This window comes from Triturus cristatus, chromosome 2_1 (assembly GCF_964204655.1).
Source record: "Triturus cristatus chromosome 2_1, aTriCri1.1, whole genome shotgun sequence".
Taxonomy (NCBI): domain Eukaryota; kingdom Metazoa; phylum Chordata; class Amphibia; order Caudata; family Salamandridae; genus Triturus; species Triturus cristatus.
Genome location: NC_140581.1, coordinates 245,869,665 through 245,890,484, shown reverse-complemented (window position 1 = coordinate 245,890,484; position 20,820 = coordinate 245,869,665). Strand labels below are relative to the sequence as shown.

Here is a 20,820-nt window from a genome sequence, read left to right as displayed (position 1 = left end):
TAACAAAAAAGAGTTCAAGGATTAAATTAGGTGGGGGATTCGTATGGTTTCAGAGCACATCCATGGATTTTAAGGGAAAGATGGAGGTGTTAAGGGCCCAACGACTAGATGTGCATAAGGGTTTACTGGAGTTTACTAGAGGGTAGGCTGAAGGCCTGCTGGGGTTCTCAGATGCCCTGGTAAAAAATTTAATAGTAGGCTGTGATGTCTGAACGGAGCATAATCCGACTTTTTGAGTGTCTTTGAAGTCTATGGCCATCTTGTGGACTCTAGTGGAAGGACCAGACAGACCACCCGCCACATATTTATAAATGACTGCCAAGCAGGAGGTTATTTATAAAGCGTTGGCTGGTACTCCGCTGCCCTACACCAAAAATTATTCTTTTTTATTTTGAAAAAGAAAATCCTGCTCTGGGATTTTCTTTTTTAAAATAAAAATGTAATGCTCCCTCACCATGGGAGTCACCTTCCATGGCGGAGGAAGCACTATTTGGTTTTTACTGTCCCCCGCCGCCATGATTTGCCTGATGGTGACTGACAGTAGAAAAATTACTACATGTATGCTCAATCCTGATTAGGCAGACGGGCGTGTAGCCATTTCTCCAACAACCCTAACTCCGTCAGGGAGGTTTGGCTATAGCAGTGACTTAGTAATCATTGCCATAGTCAAACCTAAAGTCACCCACATTTAAATCAGGCAGGCAGACTTTCATGGTGGTGGTTTGTATACTCCATTGTGATGAACTATACACATAGCCAACATTACAAGTTTTCAAGTCTTCTAAAGGTTTCCTACTATTGTGGTGGTGGTGGTGGTGGTGGTGGTGGTGGTGGTGGTGGTGGGGGTGTGGGTGTGTGTTCTGTAATTTTTTTAAACAATTTATTAAATGTAAACAGATACAAGCACAGGCATCACAAATAACGTTTAGGCATAATTGTGAGCTTTTTCTGAACTGAATCTTTTTCCAAAGATCAGAAGCTTTCCTACCTGACATAAGTAAGATTGAACCGGATAGGAAGCTGAAAATCTAGTTGAATTGTGGCACACTGGTGGTACCGGCCAATTGCGTCCTTAATCTGAATGTCAATCTGAAACGAGGAGAAGGAGAAATAGAATTATCACACGCAATTAAACAGAAAGAAACCATGAAATGCCACCAGATAGCCTCAACAAATTTACCTTACCACTATGCAGTCAGGATAACAGGAGACAATGGGAGAAAAAAGGAAAATGGGCAATAGTTGGAGGCTGAACATAAGATAATTGAAGACTAATCCTTTGGAGGAATCTGAGCTGTAAATTAAACATCTTACTTAATATCAGGAAATGCTCACATCCGTGTTGAGGGATTCTCACAAAGCCTTAATAACATGCCCTACATCAGCTTGACAAACATAAAAAGAGTCCACTATCCAGAGTGAATTTTCCCTCAAACACAAGCAACCCCATTTCAAACTCTTGCAAAGGAGTGAGCTTAGTTTAAATGCCTAAGATGAAGAAGTCACACAGCTATCTAACATAAAATAACAGTGGCGAAATTGGGAGTATCTATGAGTGATATGAGTGATAGCTGCTAGTAAGTTGATGCATACCCAAATGAAAGTCATCTATAAAACTTTCACATGTGCAATGATCATGGTCATATGTGATAGAGAATGTGTACAACACTTCTGTCCTTAGTTACTGTTTCTGCTACTAAATGAGTATTTGAAAGAACCCTTCTTGAAAAGGAAAAATGGACATAAAAGAAAGAGAAAGCAACTGTAAAATTTCAACATGATAAGTGTCAACATTTGTTTTCTCAGCGAATGTAAATTAATTGAAGCTATGTCACAGCTGCACAGAATAAGAACCAAGATGGTGACTGTAGTTTTTATATTTGTTTTTGCTAGCGCCGGTCATCTCACGTGGAATACTTTAGGTTCAGTTCTAGCTGATAAATAGAGGCTACTAATTGGAAATGTTCTGCGATAGTGACCTAGGGAAATGATTGAACCCAGCATTTGGATCTCAGAAAGATCCAATGCTAGAGATGCACTGCACCCTTCTGGCATTCACAGCAACTATATGCTATGACAGCAATGGTTTGACTGTGAACACTTGAATGGGGATTGTAAAGCATGGAGATCACAGGTCCTTAAACTGTCCTCAAGCGTTCAATGCATGCAAATAAAAAACATAAAAATCACGGCAATGCTAAATATCTACAAACACAGAAAAAAATGGAGCCTGATTAAATATTGTTGCTCCATTAGCGACTGAATACTCATATTGCCACTCACATACCCACTAACACACCCATACAGCCAATCATGTGCCCACTCACTCACCAATACAGCCCCTTACACAGTCATACAGACACTTACACACCCAATCATAAACCCTTACAGCCATTCACACACCCACTCAATCACCCTTACAGAAACTCACACAGCTACTCACTCACATAGCCACTCTCACCCACACAACCACTCACACCCACAGAGGCATTTACATACCCATTTACTCAATCATACAACCACTCACATACCCACTTACCCTTACAGCTACTCGCATATTCACTCTCCAATACTGCCACTTCCATCCACTAACCTATACACAGGCTCAAACAGCTACTCACACCCATTCTCCAGTCACTCACACACCCACTCCCTCACCCATACACACTCTCACAGCAACTCAGTCACCCACAGTCACTCACAGTCACTCACACCCACTCACACACCTACGCAGTCATGAACACAGCCACTAACTCACCCATACAGCCACTCAGCCACCCGTACAGCTACTTACATACCCACTAACACATCCATATTGCCACTCACACACCCATACAGCCACTCAAGACACCCACTGACACACTGATACAGACAGTTACACAGCCACTCAGATGAGATATGTTAGAAATAGGTATGGTTAATTATTAGTACAGAAAAAACTGTAATTTAACCTATTCTGTAACTTTCTATACATCTTTAAGTCTCAGGAACATTTACAAACGACTTGCACTCATGGGATGATGTCATCACTGACCATGTCATGAGTGATGTAATATGTGGGGTCATAAGCAGAGCATTGCGGGGGACGCAAGTTATAGTTAGCTCAGGTAACTATAAATGCTGAATTTCTCTGGCTTTGTATGAGTGAAATGGGAGACTAACAATAACATCCCTGTAACCTTTGTTTTTTTCAGTGATTATACATATATGTTAGAAATTAGGTCTATAGATGGCAAAGGTTTGCCCCCTGTCTAAGTAAGGACTAAATTCCTAGTCTGGGTAAGTCAGATATACAACCTCAATTCAATTCAAATAGACTTTATTCGGATTTCAAAAACCATCCATAAAAGCACAAAATAAATTGTTAAAATACACGTATAATACTACAGTTTTGGGCCACAATTCATCATTTTCAAATATAATTTATAAAAACAACAATGAAAACTCAAATGACCGTTTTTGCTGTGCAATGCACAAAACCACCTTAAATACGATATATGGCGGTACACAGAGAAAGGATAACTTTCAATATTATGAAAACAAGACAAATACATTACATTGCATTAGGTTAGTGCAAGTCGTGTATTAAAATGTAAGAAAATGCATATCTCAGTATAAAATTAATCAATTCCCAAAGACCTGCGTGAACGTACAATAGCATTAAGAAAATTACTGACTCTAAAAATCAATTCATCTGATCCCAGCATTAAAAAGTGTCTATAAGCATAATTGTGATCGGTCATGTCGTATTTCCTACAGTAGGGGATTAAATAATGCCTTGTAAATTTCTTGTAGAAACCACAGCCAAAAATAAAATGTAACATACTCTGGGTTCCACCATGGTCACAAGGGCAATTTAATTTTTCCAGATTTTTAACGTAACCCAGTGGAAAGCAGATGAGATTTACAATACTCCGGTCCCTAAATCTGAATAGTAAGGTCCTATTCCACCTGCCCAGTTTTTTACGTAAATAGGGCTGTGGTAGCATCGGGAATTCGGGGGATGATTCCTGAATTTGTAAGTAATTAATTGTAGAATATTTCGCGGAATCTACTCTTTCCCTCTCTTTGTGGAAATGCTGATAGAGTGCCCTTCTCACCAGATTTTTGTGGGAGCCATCGATCTGATCGGGGTGTGTGAAAAGGTGACCATAGTTGACACTCACGAGGCTCTTTTCTACTGCATTAATCCATGGAATTAAACCGACATTCTCGCTATTCAGGCAATCCATGATGATCTCACGGGACAGGGAGGCTGCCGGGTTTTTCCAGACCCTTAGCCAAAACAATGCGGGTCTGGCTCTTATAAAATCCTCAACATAGTGTAGTTTTAATTCGTTATGGCATACAGTGGTTGGTGCACTAATGACTCCCCCCAAGATTTTCCGGCAAAATCTGTTCTCTTCTCTCTGTAATTCGGAACAGTTCGTGAACCCCCAGACTTCAGCACCATATGTGCCAGTTGGGAGGCATTGGGTCCGATAGATTTGTAGTAAACTGGAAACCACGTCCGCCTGGCGCGGTTGACGGAGAGAGGTAACAGAATTAATCGATTTGGAGAGTTTATTTCTCCCCATTGCAACGTGGGGTTGCCACGAGCCGCTATTAGAAAATAGCAGGCCCAAATATGGGAAAGTGCAAGTGCTTTTTAAGGAGTTTTGACCTATCACAATCTTTGGGATTTTATAATTTTTAGGGCCGCAGGTCATTATAAAGGATTTACTAAAATTAGTGCACAGACCTAAATCAGACATGTAATCAACGAATCCCGATATTAAAGTACGCAGGGCATTCGGAGTGCGGCCCATAAGTACCGCATCATCCGCGTAGAGTAACGCCGGGATTGGTTTCTTATCAATGATGGGAACGTCTTTTGTCAAGTTACATAAAGAATGGGTTAATTCATTGATGTATAGTATAAAAAGCAAGGGGGCCAGAACGCAGCCCTGTCTCACCCCCTTGCCTATTAAAATTTCATTTGAGACCTCGCCTTCATGATTTATTCGGACGCGGGCCTTCAAGTTGCAATGGAGATTGGCCAAAAAGTGGACTAGTGGTTCATCTAAACCGTAATTTAAAAGAATGGACCATAAGCGAGAGCGGTTTACAAAATCAAATGCTGAGCTTAGGTCCATAAACCCAAAGTACAGAGGGGATTGTTTGGCTCTTGTGTATTTAGCCATTATAAGGTTGAGGTTCAGACATTGTTCCACCGTGCCAAGTTTGCTCCTAAAGCCTAGCTGGCAACGGTGGATAATAGAATTTTCATCTGCCCATGTGCTAATTTTATTAAATAGGACCCTACCAAGGACCTTCAGGGTATTATCGATCAATGATATTGGTCGATAGCACCCCGGGTCCAACCTATTTCCCTTTTTAAAAATAGGTACGATGGTACTGCTGGACCATGTCGGGGGGATGGATTTCTTACTCAGATTGTTAAAAAGGTTACAGAGTAAGGGGGCCCAGAAGCTTGTATTGGATTTTATCTGGTCAATAGACAAGCCATCCGGGCCTGGTGCCTTATTACCAGCACTATTTGCAATGGCTTCCTCCACCTCCTCTAATGTTATGACTATGGTACTGTCGGGGAAATTATCCTCAGTGGGATCTCCAACTTCCGCATAAAGTTTTGAGAAGTGGGTGACCCATGAGTCTCCTGTGATATTGCAATTGATCGGGGTGATGTTACTTCCCAGGGCTCTCAAGTTCTTTACATCTCTCCAAAACCCAGTTGAATCTTTTAAGGCAGCAGATTTCGTGAGATTATCCCAGTGACTTATTAAAAGCTCCTCAGTTCTAACTTTTAGTGCGTGTTTGTATTTAGAGCGTAGTGAACTGACAAGGGACACATCTCTGGGTTTAGCTGCCAAGGCCTTTCTAAGTTCTCTATTGGCCCTTGAACAGTTAGTATCGAACCATCTCTGGTTAGTTACATTATGTTCTTTTGACGGTCTGGATATTGCCCTTTTTATAGCTATGCATAAATCACAGAAAGACTTAATTATATCAGGGCCACCAAATGCTAAACAGTTAGAGATCAACAGAGGATTATTCCTAATCACAGTAGATAGGATCTCTTGGTTATCGATCCCTCTCCAGACAATCCTGAGCCCGTCTGTGGAGACGGTAATATTTTGGGCTCCTGTCTCATGTGGGCCTATAGGTTTTTTAATAGATTTAAGTTGAAATACTATGGGCAGATGATCACTATATGAACTACTGACAACCTCGGATCTGAGTAACACTTCACTAAGGAGGGAAGAGATAAACATATAATCAATTGTAGTTGAACTACCACGGCCAATATAAGTAGGCGCCGGCTCAATTCCCTCAGGGGTTCCACTATGGCTCATTACATCGTCTAAATCCCTACTATGCAATAAATCCAATAATTCAGCACCACGTCTACACGGCGGGGATGTATAATGAATATGAGCATTAAAATCTCCGCCGACACAGATACCATCAAATTGGCCAAACTTTTCTCCATTTGCAACTTCATCAATAAAATTGAACAATTCTAAAAGGGTAGGATTTGGATGGTTAATAAAATCATTATTATAAAAGTTTATGAGACAAATTTTTAACCTTGCAACATATTTCACGGCTATCATATATTTGCTGACCACATGTAAAGGTTCAATTTTCACATCCTTGGAGATTTTTGCCCAGATGGATAAACCACCACTTGGACGCCCCGAAACAGAGGGCAAAGCAGCAAGATTGTGGCAAAAAAAAACCTCAAGTAATTGGGCGCATGTGCACCACGTTTCCTGCAACATTACCACATCAAAGTTACTTATCCAGGTAACCCATTCTTTAATTTTCATCTTACTTGAAAGCCCAGCAATATTCCAACTAATGACACTAAAAGTATCAGTTAGTGGAATAGTGGTGGGAGAAAGAAGGGCAATGGGAGAATCGGGGCGTGCTACATGGGGTGGAATTAATCCATCTGGGCAGGGCTTATAAGTATTTATGGCTTTTGCCATTTCCAAAGGCATTGTGCTGATAACCTTATCAAGTTTTATAGGGGATGTTAGTAGTGGTCAATCTAGGCTTCCTAATTCGGATAGAACAGAAAATCTATTGGATAAAGGAATGGTATTGGAGGCCGTTTGAAATATTCTGTGTGGGGGCCTATAAAAGTGGCCCAGTGGGTGAAGAGTTAAGGCAGTAGATGTGCTGGCATAGCTGTTATGTGTGTCTATAAAGAATCTTACAGAGCTCGGGTGTCGGAAGTTGATCACTATACAGTCCCCACTAATATTTTTATGATGTGGGCCCACCCAATTTACCCGGCGGGTTGATATAATCTCATTTGATATGTTCCATCTTGCCCCTTTATGTTTAGTCAGCCAATCAATGCATTTGTTATGCAGTTGTGGCCATGACTCACTTTGGTTTTCTTTAAGGGCTGGTACGCCTGCTAACACTAGAACATATGGGCAGGCTTCTGGGGGTAAGTGAAGTGATGGCCCTAAATTATTAGTGGTACTATTTCTTACTAACGCACCTCTGCTTATGCTTACACTATCTGAAGTGTTACCTGTCCTATCTTTTAGGGTTACTGATGGAGTGATAGTGAGGTTAGCATCCGGGCTCACAATATTAGTTGAAGCTCTTCCTGCTAATCCAAAAGAGTCATGGTTAGGGCCCATGGTCAGTGCGGGTGGGGTATTAGCTAAAATGCTGCTAGATGAGACGGCTTTGACAGCTGTTGAGCTTTTGGTGTTACTATGGCCGGGATCATCAGCAGCGGCCAAACCCCCCTCCCTCAGACCATTACATAGTGATTCTAACTTGCTCATAATTTTTTCACCCCGGGCTGCATCCACACTAATGATGCCTTTCCTTTTAATTTCCTCTTTTTTGACAAGGTTTTCAATTTTGTCCAGTCTCTTAAAAACAGCATTAAATTGTTTAGCTATTTGAATTTCGACTTGCTTAAAAATGGTATCGACAATGGTTTCTATCAAATTGCCATTGACTTTGGGTTGGAAATTTCCGTCGATGGACTCAGTCTGGGTACTGACCGAATTGTCAGTACTCTCATCACATGATATAGGGACCCCACAAGTACCTTTATCCAGGGCTGAGGACTCTGGTCTACAAATAGAGACAGTGAGTCTTCCCGTTCCTTCATCCAATGGTGAGAGTTGCGATGATAAGTCCTCAATGGTACCTGATATCACTATTTCACAGTCATTTCCTTTGTTTTTGTTCCATAGACTTTGTGGGGTCGGTTGAGTTCTACAGTGTCTTGGTTGTTTCCTTTTGTTTATAGTACATTTCACTGGTCCTCTCTTACGTTTCTCCCTTGTTGTTGTGTTGGAACATGGTGTTTTATCTAGTGCGGGTTCCACTAATCGGTCAGTTACAGGTACAGTCACCAAACTGGTTATGTCAATAATGGGAGTTACAGTATCAGCTTGAGCTGATGGTTTGATGATCGTTACTGTAGGGGAGAGAGGGAGACCCAAGGTAGGTAAAACGTTAGGAGACTGAGAACATGGCAGGATAGTAGTAGGGAATCCGAAGGACATCCTGCGTTCGGTATCAGCAATCTCGTTAGTAACCATAGTAAGGGCGTTAGCCAATAATGTATCAATTGATGTGGACTGTTCGGTGGGGGTAACAGTAGTGGCAGATGTGGGCTTCATCGTGCGTTTCCCCATGTTTTATATAAATACCTGTACAACCTGACGATGCAAGGGGGGTGGCCCAGCCCGGCCTCTTCTGGCCCCTGACGGCCACAGACGGCCCGCCCTTTGCCCAGGCTTAGCCCGGCGCCGCCCGCGCGCGGTCCCGCGACGCGGAGGATGTCACCGCTTTTATGCGCCTCCGGGCGCGTGATTGTAATCAGCTGGTGCAGAGGCTGACGGTAGTTGTAGTCTCCCCCTCCTCACGGCGGCCGCAGGGTGTTCTACTGCAGCGGCGGGAGGGAGAGCAGGACGACCGTGGAGGGTCGAGAAAAGACAGAAGGGCAGGTGAGGTTCCTTCAATGCCCCCAACAGCAGCAAGCGTCAGAAAAGCCCACAACCTGAAATAACCTGTGCTCACCCTCTGGTAGCTTGGCACAGAGCAGTAAGTCTTAACTTAAGAGGCAAGGTGTAGAGTATTTGTGCAACACTTAAAATACAGTAGCCGACTGAAAACACCACTAAAAGACTTTTAGAAAAATAAAGAATATTTGTATGTGTAAAAAAAAAAAAAGACCAAAATGACAAAATCGAATATGTAGAACTTGAGATGTGAATTTTTAAAGATTAAATCCCAATATGGTGCTTAAAGTCATAAAGTGCCACTGGGGCTATCTGGTCACATTGGACCAGGTCAAATCTGAAAAGTCAAGCAGACTGCGATGGAACGTGGATCAGATCCAGGAGACACGCAAGCCCTGCTGAAAACAGTACACGGAAGAAGAGTTGACGTCGAGTAGCAGCTGCGAGGAGCGGAGAAGGTGATGCGTTGGTGCCGATTCGAAGGAATGTAGGTGATGTATTGGCTCAGATTTGCGCATTTGGGTCCCACGTCATTGAATTCCTGGTGGTGAAGTCAAAGCGTTGTTGCCGTCAAACCGCGCTGTCGAGTCTTGCGTTGTCATTGAGCGGTGGCGATGCTGTGTGCGTCGGTTGCGAATGCATCAGATCCAAGCAGCGCAAAATTGACATTTTGTGGGGTTTTTAAGAGAACTAGCTGCAGAATCCATTTCTAAGGCCCTGGACTGGATTGGCACCGATTGGCAGGGCAGGACTTCCAGATGGAAGAGCCCAGCAGCTGAAGAAAGGTTGCTGGAAGTCTTTGATGTCCCTAAGACTTCAGAACAGGAGGCAAGCCAGCAAGCCCTTGGAGTCACTTAAGTCTTGGAGGATGTAGAGATGCAGGAGGCCAACACAGCAAAGCAGTTCAGTAGAGTGGCAGTCCCTCCTGGCAGCACAGCAGTCCTCCTTCCAGGCAGAATGTCCACAAATCCAGAAGAGTACTGAATTGGTAGGTGTCGATGGTCCAGTACTTAAACCCAGTTGCGCCTTTGAAATGGGGGAGAAAAAAAAAGTACCCTGCCTTTCCTGCCCTGGCTCCAGAGTCACTACAGGGGAGTATGCAGCTCCTATTCAGGAGAAATTGTCAGCCACACTCCCAATCTAGCTTAGGAAGGCCCATCAGCTTGGTGATGGGCCATCAGGATAAGAGTGTCACAACCCCGGTCCCTTTGAGTGCGACTGTCAAGAGGGAATGCACAAAACCCACCCCGGACGTTGTATCAGAGACAGGCAGAGGCATAGAATGGTTAAAGTAAGGAAATTTAAATTTTCTAAAACTGGCATTTTCAGCATTACAATTTAGAATTTGACTTCACAATAAGTTATGATTTTAAATTGTGAGTCCAGACACAACAAACTCCAAATTTCTTTCTTTTCCCAATTGGAAATTATACTTATAAACTGGCAATCCCAATGCTAACCTATGGGAGAGATAGTTGCAGTAGTGAAAAACAAAATTAATAGTTTTTCACTACCAGGACGTGTAAAACTTTAAACTGCATGTCCTTTTAAAATACACTGTGCTCTGCCCGCAGGGCTGTCTACACCCTACCTTAGGGGTGACTTACATGCAATAAAAAAAGTAAGGTTTGAGCCTGGCAGGGGGGTTAACTTGCCAGGTCAAAATGGCAGTTTAAACTGCACACAAAGGCTTAGCAATGGCAGGCCCGAGAAATGTTTAAAGTGTTACTTAAGTGGGAGGCACAATCAGTGCTGCAGGCCCACTAGTAGCACTTAATTTACAGATGCAGGGTACACGTAGTGCACTTTATTAAGGACTTATAAGTAAATTAAATATGCCAAACAGGTGTTAACCAATTATATACAGGTTTAGAGGAGAGCGCAAATGCACTTTAGCAGTGGCTAACAGTAGTAAAAAGCCCAGAATCCTAAAGGCAACAAAAACAAATTCAGCAAAAAGGAGGAGGGGGAAGGAAAAAGGTTTGGAGGGGGTGACCCTGCAGATAGGGTAATTTCCAAGAATATACATCTCACTTGTAGAACCAAACAAAGTAAATAACATCACATGTGATCCCCACAATTGTACAAATCAATTTAATCACAACAGAATAAAACATGTGCTTGTCACTGTTGAGTAGACATGATCCCAATATTTGTTGTTTAAATATGTTTATTGCTTTTCCATTCATGTGCCTCAGCACACTTACAAGAATTGAAATGCCAACAAAAAATTGTTTGCCTAACAGTGACAATGCCAACTTACAGCATGACCAAATGGTAGGGCAAGATAAAGGTTATCAGATCGGACTGTGGCAGTAGCCGCCAACTGCATATGTACAATGCATCTCCCAGAGTGCCAAAGACCAGCAATCGAAGAAAACCAGGTGGAGGTCATGCATTCAGTTGAGCATAGGTAAGTACATCAGCAGAAATGAAAGTGTCCTACAAGCGAGGATATGTTTCCTTCACAGCAATTCACATTTTGCAATATCAGAGACAAACATGCAGTTAAAATGAAGGAAGAGGAATTCATAACTAATTAATGGATTAGCCCTTTCACCCCACCCCAACCCCTCAGATGAGCAACACCGGTCAGCTAACTAGTAGGGTAAATTTATTGTGTTCATCTCTACCAGTCTCACCACTAAGATGGGACTTTGCATGGGGATGCGTCACTTCTGTGATGGACATGTCAGGGGGGAGGCCACGGAGATGTTTCACGCGATTCATTCCAAGCCTCACAGGTCAATTGGGAGTCTGGCGATGTGGAGGCTACCGGTATGTCAGTGTGTAAATCAACGAGGATGGCGTCCCAATTACTAACTATAGAGTGATTAGGGAGTCCCAAAGTGTCCTCTCTGTGCAGTTCAACGTTATCTGCCTGTGCCCAGGTAGTGAGCGATTGTGTCCAGAACTTGAGGTGCGGGGGATCAGGAGAGTTCCATCGATGACTGATGACCTTTTTGGCCAATAGCAGGCTCAAGTCAATAAACCGGTATGTGACCTTGCTCTTTTGGTTTAGATCTAGCGCGCATACTCCCGATGTGTTCAAAAAAACTCTATCAGTGCAATGTACGAGGCAGCTCATTACTCCACTAACGTAGCACTGCAGCCGGGGACACGCCCAGAGGATATGCACTATATTAGTATCTACTAGCGTGCAGCAGGGGCAGGCAGCATCAGCACGATGAAAATACCAGTTTATATTGGCGGGGTTTAGGTAGGCCCTGTGCAGAATGTATAACAGAATCAATCTAAATCTGGTGTTGCGTGGTATCTAAGTGAGACTCTCTAATAAAGAGGACGATTCCCTATCCGTGAAGGGTCGGTTGAGATCTGTTTCCCACTGTTCGCGTAGAGAAGCAAGCATTGGTGGAGTGCAGGAGCGCAGCGACCCAGCCAGCCAGAGCACTAAATGTCTGCCTTGACTGAGAATGTGAAAGTATTGTATAGGGAGGTGTGTGTGGGGGGCTTGCAACTTATATCACCCCATCTGTGCCCCAGGACCCGTACCAAGGATGTGTGTAGGAGAAATTATCCCAGAGGAAGTCTATCCTCTTCCACCAGTGACTCATAAGGCAGGAGTGCACCGTCTCTTTAAAGGTCTCCAATGGAATGAATTCCCGCAGCAGTCCAAGCAGACAGTTCTGCTGTGGTAGGTATGTGTTGGCCGCGTGGCGTTCCCAACAGTGTTAGAGCTGGCGCATAGGGGACCGACTGTCTCGTGAGGTAGAGGCTGCTTCTAAAACAGCGCTGTGTAACCAGTATGAGCATGGGTTTGGGCGGTAATGGGCGGGCACAGGAGTGAAATTGTTGCCAGGTAATTTGTTAGGCTCCAGGCCGGTTGTAGTGTGGCAGTTTAGTGCAAATTGGCAAGCCATCTCACCACCCATTGGAGATGGGACGCCAAATAGTATTGACAAAGTTAGGCACTGCAAGCCCCGAAGGTCCGTCAGCTGATAAAGCTTGGCGAGTGCCACCTGGTTTCTGGAAGTGCTCCATACAAGGTTCCTGATCACACCTTCAAATGACCAGGAAAAGGGGGCGCGGATGTACAGGGGTAGGTTAACGAAATACAGGAGACGGGGCGCACAACCATCTTTGACAAAGCCACTATGCTAGCCGCTGACAGGGGCAGTGTCTTCCAAAAGGTCATCTGAGCACACAGCGAAGTGGCAGCGCATGTCAGGTTTCCATCAAAAAAGTCTGATGGAGAATGGTAGATTTGGAATCCCAAGTATCTGAATGTATGAGGCTGCCATGTAAGGGGGATTGTGAATAAGTAGATGCCCGGGTTCTGTATAGTTCGGGATGAGAGGAAGAGGCAGGAATTAGCCAATTGACTCTAAGGCCAGCGATATATCACCGTTCTATAGTCTTATATCAAGTTTTAAAGGGGATATGTGTGCATGTCACGGTGTAGTACAATGTCCACCCAGGATACTTCACTCAACTTTCATCAACCAAAATTGCAACATAGTAGTGTTCTTATACAGCAAAGAAGGTTAACCCAAACCTTCAGAATGGAAGTTCAATGTGAAGCACATTTGTTTGCCATGAAAAATAGGCCCTGTTTTCCAAACAAAGCAGCGAACCTCTTGCAAGATGGCCGCAAGTACACCTATTTTATTTTCTACAGGCAAAAGAACGTGTTTTAAACAATGAGCCTGCCCCAAAATGGCTGCCTGTATTATTTTCTCCTCAACCACGAAGACTTGTTTTGATTGGAAAAAGCTGTAATCTGGTTTGGGTATTACCTGCGCTGATCGCAGCTGCACCAAGGACATGGTGGAACACGGCTGCACTACGGCAGTTTCTCGTCGCCCTTTCCACTCACTAACCAACAGTTATTTTGACGAATGCATCACTTTTCTTACCACGAGCCAGCAAGTAACTCCACTGATTTTCCCAGCAATCGAAGTCAATTTCTCTTTTAACATGCAGAAACCATTGGGGTATTACCGGACAAGCTGGACTCAGCTTGTGACCAGTGTAAAATGTGTATAAATAATCCGTCCGAAGAAGTAACTCAGGTAAGAGCTTTAGTGCCAACACCCAAGCTAGCTTCTCTGCTCAGGCCAACTGTCATTCTCCAAAATGCGGAGACCCAACATTCCACAGTTGCTGGGCTTAGCACAAGGAGCAAGTAATAGATAATATAAAGTTAAAAGACATCACACCCTGTACCAACAGAAGTGCAAGAAAAATAGTCTCACTGCAGGGAATGAGTTATTGAGGTGCACCTCTAGCAACTCTCACAAAGAAGACGCCAAAACTGAAGCACCAGGCATGTTCATAAACTGGATTTCAAAAGAGGCGTTCTCCACATTGGCTTCTAAGGAGAAAAGGTCAATCTCCTTCAATAGTCACAAAATTGTCAAACCAGCCTTAAAACCAGCCCCCCCCCCCCAAAAAAAATGATGCAGAAATCTACATCTTAGGGGTGCAGCTTGGAGCCAGTTCAAGATGGCCGCAATGTGAGGAGCTCCACGTCGGTTGCGGGAGTGAATCAGCCCGATTTCAGCAACCGCAGGACGAACTACAACTTGACTGGCATAATGAGTTGTGAAAACCTCACAACTCTCTGCAGGTTTGTTTTTCTGAACACAGGCATGACATTTTCTCCTCAAATAAGGGGAGCATGCTGACGGGGATGTCACGACCGCCATTTTGAATTCTATATTTGTTTCCACTGCCTCACTAACAGTGTGCTTTTAAAATCAGTGTTGCGTAATTCTCCTAAACTCCAAATCTTCTGCTAATACTTCCAAATGCACTCCGAGTATAAAGCAATGTTTTTCTGGTCGGCTTTATGACTTTCTTCATTGCTCACTTGCTAGTCATTGATTGAAGTGCATAAAATACAGAGTTTGCCTCTGTTTACCAGTATTATCATCTTGCTAATTTTTAACACCTTGCCTTATGGGAAGAGCAAGAGGATTGAGGCTGCTCCCACCGAATACAGTTAATTCTTCATACAACTTCTCCGTAGACACTGCCAATTCATTTCTTTGCTCGCAAAACATATGGAAGGCAGTAGTCAAGAATCCGCTTCATCATCCACTGCGTCCTCTAGTGGAAATGTCACAACTAATCATAAAATAGCTTCCAAGCAAAGTTCGAGTACTCAAGCTACTAAATGAGTTAAGAAAGACTTGCAAGATCTAAGTTCATATGCGTGCCTTTGCCTTGGGGTTCCATCTGTATTATTGATACTTTTCCCCTTTTATAAGGAATCTGCAAACTGATTGATACTTAAACTCTGTATCGACTGATCCAGGTGTAATCCCCTCTCGTTTTCGCATTACTCTGCGTAACCGGCGGTGCCCCCTCATTGGACCCAACCAACATCCTTGCTTTCTGTATCTTGTTAATATCTATGATTTTGAGAAATGTTGCCTATACATTTGATATTGAGTATTTCAGATAACCGCGACTTAGATGGGGAACGACATATAGGCAGTTGCTCTGGTTATTCATTTGACTCTTCCTCTTTTCTGTGATTGACCTCTTCAAGTTATCAGTGCCCTGAATAAGTCCTCTAGTAGGACGGAACGCGTTGGCTGTATCATTGTGAAAACTGATGTTTATGACCACGTTTTAAAAGCAATAGAAAATTGGAATAAAAGGAAAATTTTGAAGAATATCTGCGTTGTGTACAGATTATACATTTGTTCTCTCAGGTTTTGTAATTGATGTGTGGTGCACCTGTGCTTAGGTTTTAAAGAGTTAAGAAAGACCCTCCATCTCCCATCAAATATCCAATGTTATTTCAGTGGAGCTCTTGCTTGAGGAAATCAGAGTTCTTAAACCATACATGGAGTTTGAATGATAATTGGTATCTCATGGATAAACGGGTCACTCATGCTGAGCAAAAAGTCAGTGACATTGACGATACCATGCAGACTTTTCAAAATCTAAAATCCGAAGTGTTAGAACTGAGAAATCATGTTGAGGACTTAAAGAATCTGAGTAGAAGAAACAACCTCTGTATTTATGGTCTGGTGGAAGGCATCTTTCAAACCTTTCTCCCTAAGATTTTAGACCTTCCAGCTTCCCCATTAATGAACATGCAACGAGCGCACAGATTGGACCACTCTACTAGTCATACTTCGTCATCACAAAAGCAGAGAAGAGTTATCATCTTTCTCTTGGAATACAGTGAGCTTCTTCAAATTATAAAGGCTGCTAAAGCCAAAGGATAAATATCATGATCTGTGTCAAAGTTGTTCTTTGCACAGGATTTTGCCCAAGCTACTGTGGATAGGAGGTAACAATTTCTGGATAGGAGACCAGCTCTCCGTTCCTTAAACAAAAGTTTTGGACTTTTCCACACGTCTGTTTAAAGTAACTTATAAGAATATAACAAAGACATATGAGGATCACATGTTATTGCGGTGTTTTGTCGATAATTGTAGAGGAGAAGAGCTGGATACGTAAAATATTTCTTCAATTTGACTTTCACTGTTCATTGTGGTTACTTTGGGGATAACTCTTGTGATAACCTAGTTAGATGTTGCCATTTATGCAATATATTTATGTCTCTCCTCCCTCACTGTGTGCATAGTTGCCTAAATTGAATTTTGTTATCCTCTCATTTCAGAAACTGTCTGACATAGGGCTTGAAGATTAAGTCATTATTGTTTTCTGTGGCCTGATTCTTCCCTTCTCTGCTGCGCCGTGGATTCACATGCGTTATCATCTTTATGTTGTTTCATCACCGTCAACTATTTTTGTGTTTTGTAGGTATGTTTTTTTGTCATTTCAGATTAAATCACAACGTCTTTATGCAGCATAAGTACTGTTTTCACCGTTTCTGCTCCTTTTCCCTCCCCTCTTTCTGATTTCTTAATCTCTTTTTCTTATTCCTTCTGATATACACATTTAATATTTTGTTATGTTATTTGCAGAGAACCCATTGTATTTAACCTATAGTTACTTAATCCTTATCGTTAAATGTTATCACTATTTTACTTGTTTTATTTATATATCTCAAAAAAGTATTTTTTTCAATTTAGAAAATAAATCTAGATCCTGTTAGAATCTGTCATGATTCCCGCCTAAGTTCTGGCAATGGCAGATCTCCCGCAGTGCTTCGGAGACAGACCTAGGATTGTCTGTGTCAGCGACAAAAAGTGTGTCCTCATCTATGTGCCATCTGCATTTCTCCAGTCAGCGGCGATATTGTGGGTGGCTTCCTCATGACGAGCCGTCATTAGAGTCCCAGGAACAGAGGACTCCAATCCCCAGAACCCACTAGAAGAACGAAGTTCAAATGCTGAAAAAACTATCAATTACACCTATAATATCAAGTGCACAATGAATTGATGTACTGTGCGATAAACAAGACTGTGATGCGTGTTTAACTGGGGGAATCAAAAAACACCAATTCTTTGACAGGTCGTGGTCTGCAAAAGAAGCATTTGACAGCAGTAACGGCCTATGGTCGCCGGCAGAATGTGCACCTCTTTAAACTGCAGCGTCAAGGCAAATGTGTTATCTTCAAAAGGGTCGGCAACTAAATGCCCAGAACTGCACTCATGAAGCGAAAACAAAAAACCCCGAAAGAACTAGACATTTAAACTCATTTTATTTAGTATTTCAAACAGAGAACAGTGCCCCCTTCAGCAATAGACATACAGTGCCATCTACTGTCTGAAGTAGGCATAAGAAGGCCATTCATATAACTGCTGGCAAAAAGGGAGCCGATCGAATCTATTTAGGGATGGAAGACGCGGAGAAAGACAAGTTATGAAACCATCAAAGCAGTAAACATGCTGCAGCTAGTGGGAAGCTGCATGTATCTGACATATGGGCATAAGACACGATTTCGGAACACTGTATGCATACTACTGCACCGCCAGTAAATCCTGCCACCAATCATCAACTGAACAGGCCAAAGGCACTACATAAAGAATCAATTAAGAGATGATCGTTTATGGATATGATTTAGGCTGTACATCTATTTCTGGTAGTGTCCGAAAGTACAGTGAAGATTAATTATCAGATGCAGTTATGTAGATGCAGTTATATGATTAGTGCTGTATTTAGCAATACTATTACAATTCAATGTTTTATAAAAGTATTTAATTGATTAAATAAACCAAGATAATAGGAATTGAACTGAAATTTATAAAAAAGAAATTGACAAGATTCGTGAAGAGATAGTAGTAGTATAGGCGTGCACTGGCAGGTGCGTTGGCGTGATACACATACAGCTGTGTAAGCTGCGCACTAGCAGGTGCATTTGGTATGATACAGATACAGCTGTGTAAGATGTGCACTAGCAGGTGAATTGGTGTGATACAGATACAGCTGTTCAAGCTGTGCACTAGCAGGTGCATTGGTATGATACAGATACAGCAGTGTAAGCTGTGCACTAGAGGGTTCGTTGGCGTGATGCAGCAGTGTAAGCTGTGCACTAGCAGGTGCATTGGTATGACACAGATACAGCAGTGTAAGCTGTGCACCAGCAGGTACATTGGTATGATAGATACAGCTGTGTAAGCTGTGCACTAGCAGGTGCGTTGGCGTGATACAGATACAGTAGTGTAAGCTCTGCACTAGCAGGTGCATTGGTATGATACAGATACAGCCGTGTAAGCTGTGCACTAGCAGGTGCATTGGTGTGATACAGATACAGCTGTGTAAGCTGTGCACTAGCAGGTGCATTGGCGTGATACAGATACAGTAGTGTAAGCTCTGCACTAGCAGGTGCATTGGTATGATACAGATACAGTAGTGTAAGCTGTGCACTAGCAGTTGTATGGGGGTGACACAGGTACAGCAGAGTAAGTTGTGCACTAGCAGGTGCATTGGTGTGATACAGATACAGCTGTGTAAGCTGTGCACTAGCAGGTGCATTGGTGTGATACAGATACAGCTGTGTAAGCTGTGCACTAGCAGGTGCATTGGCGTGATACAGATACAGCAGTGTAAGCTGTGCACTAGCAGGTGCATTGGTATGATACAGATACAGTAGTGTAAGCTGTGCACTAGCAGTTGTATGGGGGTGACACAGGTACAGCAGAGTAAGTTGTGCACTAGCAGGTGCATTGGTGTGATACAGATACAGCTGTATAAGCTGTGCACTAGCAGGTGCGTTGGCGTGATACAGATACAGTAGTGTAAGATGTGCACCGGCAGGTGCGTTGGCGTGATACACATACAGCAGTGTAAGCTGTGCACTAGCAGGTGCATTGGTATATTACAGATATAGCAGTGTAAGCTGTGCACTAGTAGGTGCATTGGTGCGATACAGATACAGCTGTGTAAGCTGTGCACTAGCAGGTGCGTTGGCATGATACAGATACAGCAGTGTAAGATGTGCACTAGCAGGCGCATTGGCGTGATACACATACAGCAGTGTAAGCTGTGCACTAGCAGGTGCATTGGTATGATACAGATACAGCAGTGTAAGCTGTTCACCAGCAGGTGCGTTGGTGTGATACAGATACAGCTGTGTAGGCTGTGCACTAGCAGGTGCATTGGTGTGATACAGATACAGCAGTGTAAGATGTGCACCAGCAGGTGCGTTGGCGTGATACACATACAGCAGTGTAAGCTGTGCACTAGCAGGTGCATTGGTATGATACAGATACAGCTGTGTAAGCTGTGCACTAGCAGGTGCGTTGGCGTGATACACATACAGCTGTGTAAGCTGCAGACTAGCAGGTGCATTGGTATGATAGATACAGCTGTGTAAGCTGTGCACTAGCAGGTGCGTTGGCGTGACACAGATATGGCAGTCTAAACTGTGCACTAGAAGGTGTGTTGGTATGATAGATACAGCAGTGTAAGCTGTGCACCAGCAGGTGCCTTGGCGTGATACAGATACAGTAGTGGAGGCTCTGCACTAGCAGGTGCATTGGCATGATACAGATACAGCAGTGTAAGCTGTGCACTAGCAGGTGCATTGGTATAATAGATACAGCTGTGTAAGCTGTGCACTAGCAGGTGCGTTGGCGTGATACAGCAGTGTAAGCTGTGCACTAGCAGGTGCATTGGTATGACACAGATACAGTAGTGTAAGCTGTGCACTAGCAGGCGCATTGGTGTGATACACATACAGCTGTGTAAGCTGTGCACTAGCAGGTGCATTGGTATGATACAGATACAGCAGTGTAAGCTGTTCATCAGCAGGTGCGTTGGTGTGATACAGATACAGCTGTGTAGGCTGTGCACTAGCAGGTGCATTGGTGTGATACAGATACAGCAGTGTAAGCTGTGCACTAGCAGGTGCATTGGTATAATAGATACAGCTGTGTAAGCTGTGTACTAGCAGGTGCGTTGGCGTGATACAGATATGGCAGTGTAAGCTGCGCACTAGCAGGTGTATGGGCGTGACACAGGTCCAGCAGAGTAAGCTGTGCACTAGCAGGTGCATGGGCGTGACACAGATACAGGAGTGTAAGCTGTGCACTAGCAAGTGCGTTGGCGTGATGCACAAGTTACTACTTGTGTAACAATATATCTGTAAGAGACATTAGTTAGTTATAGATTCCTTAACTTAGAATACCCCAAGGCGTCAGACTGGATCCGGAAAGTTTTGCTAGCAGTACCCCTGCGCGTCAGTAGGTGGCGTCCTGCAGCTCCGCATCCGTCGCTGGCGTCGTAAGCACCGACATAACATCACGGAGACTACTTAGGCGCCACCCATGCGCGCGGACGTCAGTTCTGGACACGACTTTCCGCGCCAGGAACGCAGAGCCATGCAAGAAACTGACTACTGGTACCAAGAAACTAGGGCCCTGAAAGGGATGACCTTAACCCTAGAAATCAGGTTGCAGAACGGGGAGGATGGGTGGGGCGG

General features: G+C 43.4%; 1 protein-coding gene across 1 annotated transcript in view; it reads right to left on the bottom strand.

Annotated features, from left to right (window-relative positions):
* TARS1 (threonyl-tRNA synthetase 1) overlaps positions 1 to 20,820 on the bottom strand; it is a 271,600-nt gene that overhangs the window by 54,072 nt on the left and 196,708 nt on the right. Inside the window, exon 15 of the mRNA XM_085630784.1 lies at positions 989 to 1,089. Within this exon, the coding sequence (XP_085486910.1) occupies positions 989 to 1,089 (101 nt within the window). The remainder of the gene's footprint in view (positions 1 to 988; positions 1,090 to 20,820) is intronic.